We start from the raw sequence: 1,594 nt of genomic DNA on the forward strand, positions 1-1,594 counted from the left end.
ACTCCAAAATGGGAAGAGATAAACTGTACAAAGCAGTAATTGTAAAACAAAAGAAGGAATGTATGATAGAATGTTTTCCATTATTAAAATTAATTTCAAGTCCACATGTGAGTTTTTGGTTTAAGTGTATATATAGGATCATATGCGGTAGGGAACTGTACCAATTACGGGAAGAGGTGAGAAGCACCAGTGAGCACACATACAACCTGGTAGAGGGAAGTTCCAACAGTGTTCCAAAATGAGATTAATCAAATGTCCGACTCTGCAAAGCTGCTTCTAATAGTAATGTGATGCTAACCAGGCATGCATTTTCCCGATAATGTTAACAGACTAGGTTTATCTCTGTGTATGTATATCTAAGACAAGACAATGGTGTATAACAACCGCTCAAACCTCTAAAAAGTCATTTGAGGGAAAGATGGTGCTACAGGAGGTGCAGGCTTCCGGGTATCTCAGATTCTTGTATCCCTGTTCCTGTAAGGGCTGAGGTACCTTTATAGTATTTTTAACCAATCCACGTTATCTAGAAAGCCTTTCATCTTGCCAATGAAGTATTTCTAACATCAATTACGCTAATTAATATCCTCTAGTAAAAGTGAAGATTATAGCGGTTGAAGTGAATGCCTGTTGACACGCCTAATATTTTTGAAGCCCCTTTGTTGTGAGAAGATCATGTAGTTAGAATGTTCGGCCAAGTAAATACAATCAATGACAATGCTGACAATAAGGACACAGTCACAAGACTTCTGAAAAATACATAAGTCATATTAAGTTTAAGTAAGAGGTAACAATGCAAGGTCATGAGCAAGGTGGAAGTTACAAATGTTGCCGAAAGTAGTTTCAGTTACTTTACCGGTTCTGGGGGTTTCTACAACAGCTTTGACAGGCATAAATCACCAAGTCCTATTTGCTACCAAATCACCTCGATGAGGACTACAATTCCCAGAAGGCAACGCTCTCCTCCCTTGACTCGGCTTCCTTAGCCGGCCGGGAGGTGTAGTTTACAGAATGACGCTTTCGACCCGAGTTCTACGCACTTGTTAGCAAGGACTCGGCCGTAAAGGCCTCTCCTCCATCCGGGTCTTCCCGTTGTCGGGGGTAGGTCGGATTGCTGAGCCTAATCTTGGTGCCAGGCTGGGCAGGAAGTCGGCGGACGGTCGGCCGGCGAGGCGCTCTAGGCCCAGGGATTTTTCGTCTCTATGACCACAAGGAGGCGGTGTCGGGTGTCCCGAGGACGGCGCGCGGAGGGGGCGTGCGTCAGTTCCGCGCGGGGCTGTCGGGGAACCATGGCTGCCCCAAGAGGTGAGGCCGGGGGCTGCCGGGACTGGGAAGCCCGCGGGGGGCGGAGGCGCACAAGCGTCAGCACCTGTCCGCGCCCGCGGGGCTCCGGGGCCAGGCCGAGGCGTCGGGCATCAGGAGTTTGTTTGGAGCCGCTCTGTGGCGTGAGCCGGCTCCGCCGCCTCGGAAGGCGGCGCGGGGCAGCCAGCGTCCTACTGCGGCTGTCTTCCCCCAGGCGGGCTCCGCGCCGGGCTGTTTGGCCGCCCCAGACCGCGCCTGCCCCGACGATTTTGTAGTGGGCGGGGGGGGGGGGAAC

General features: G+C 50.8%; 1 protein-coding gene across 1 annotated transcript in view; it reads left to right on the forward strand.

Moving 5' to 3' along the window:
* Positions 1-1,161: 1,161 nt before the first annotated feature.
* The window catches only part of SLC35A1 (solute carrier family 35 member A1), a 32,081-nt gene continuing 31,648 nt past the window's right edge, over positions 1,162-1,594 (forward strand). Inside the window, exon 1 of the mRNA XM_008687433.2 lies at positions 1,162-1,302. Within this exon, the coding sequence (XP_008685655.1) occupies positions 1,200-1,302 (103 nt within the window). The 5' untranslated portion in view covers positions 1,162-1,199. The remainder of the gene's footprint in view (positions 1,303-1,594) is intronic.

This window comes from Ursus maritimus, unplaced genomic scaffold, assembly GCF_017311325.1.
Source record: "Ursus maritimus isolate PB19 unplaced genomic scaffold, ASM1731132v1 scaffold_13, whole genome shotgun sequence".
Lineage (NCBI taxonomy): Eukaryota > Metazoa > Chordata > Mammalia > Carnivora > Ursidae > Ursus > Ursus maritimus.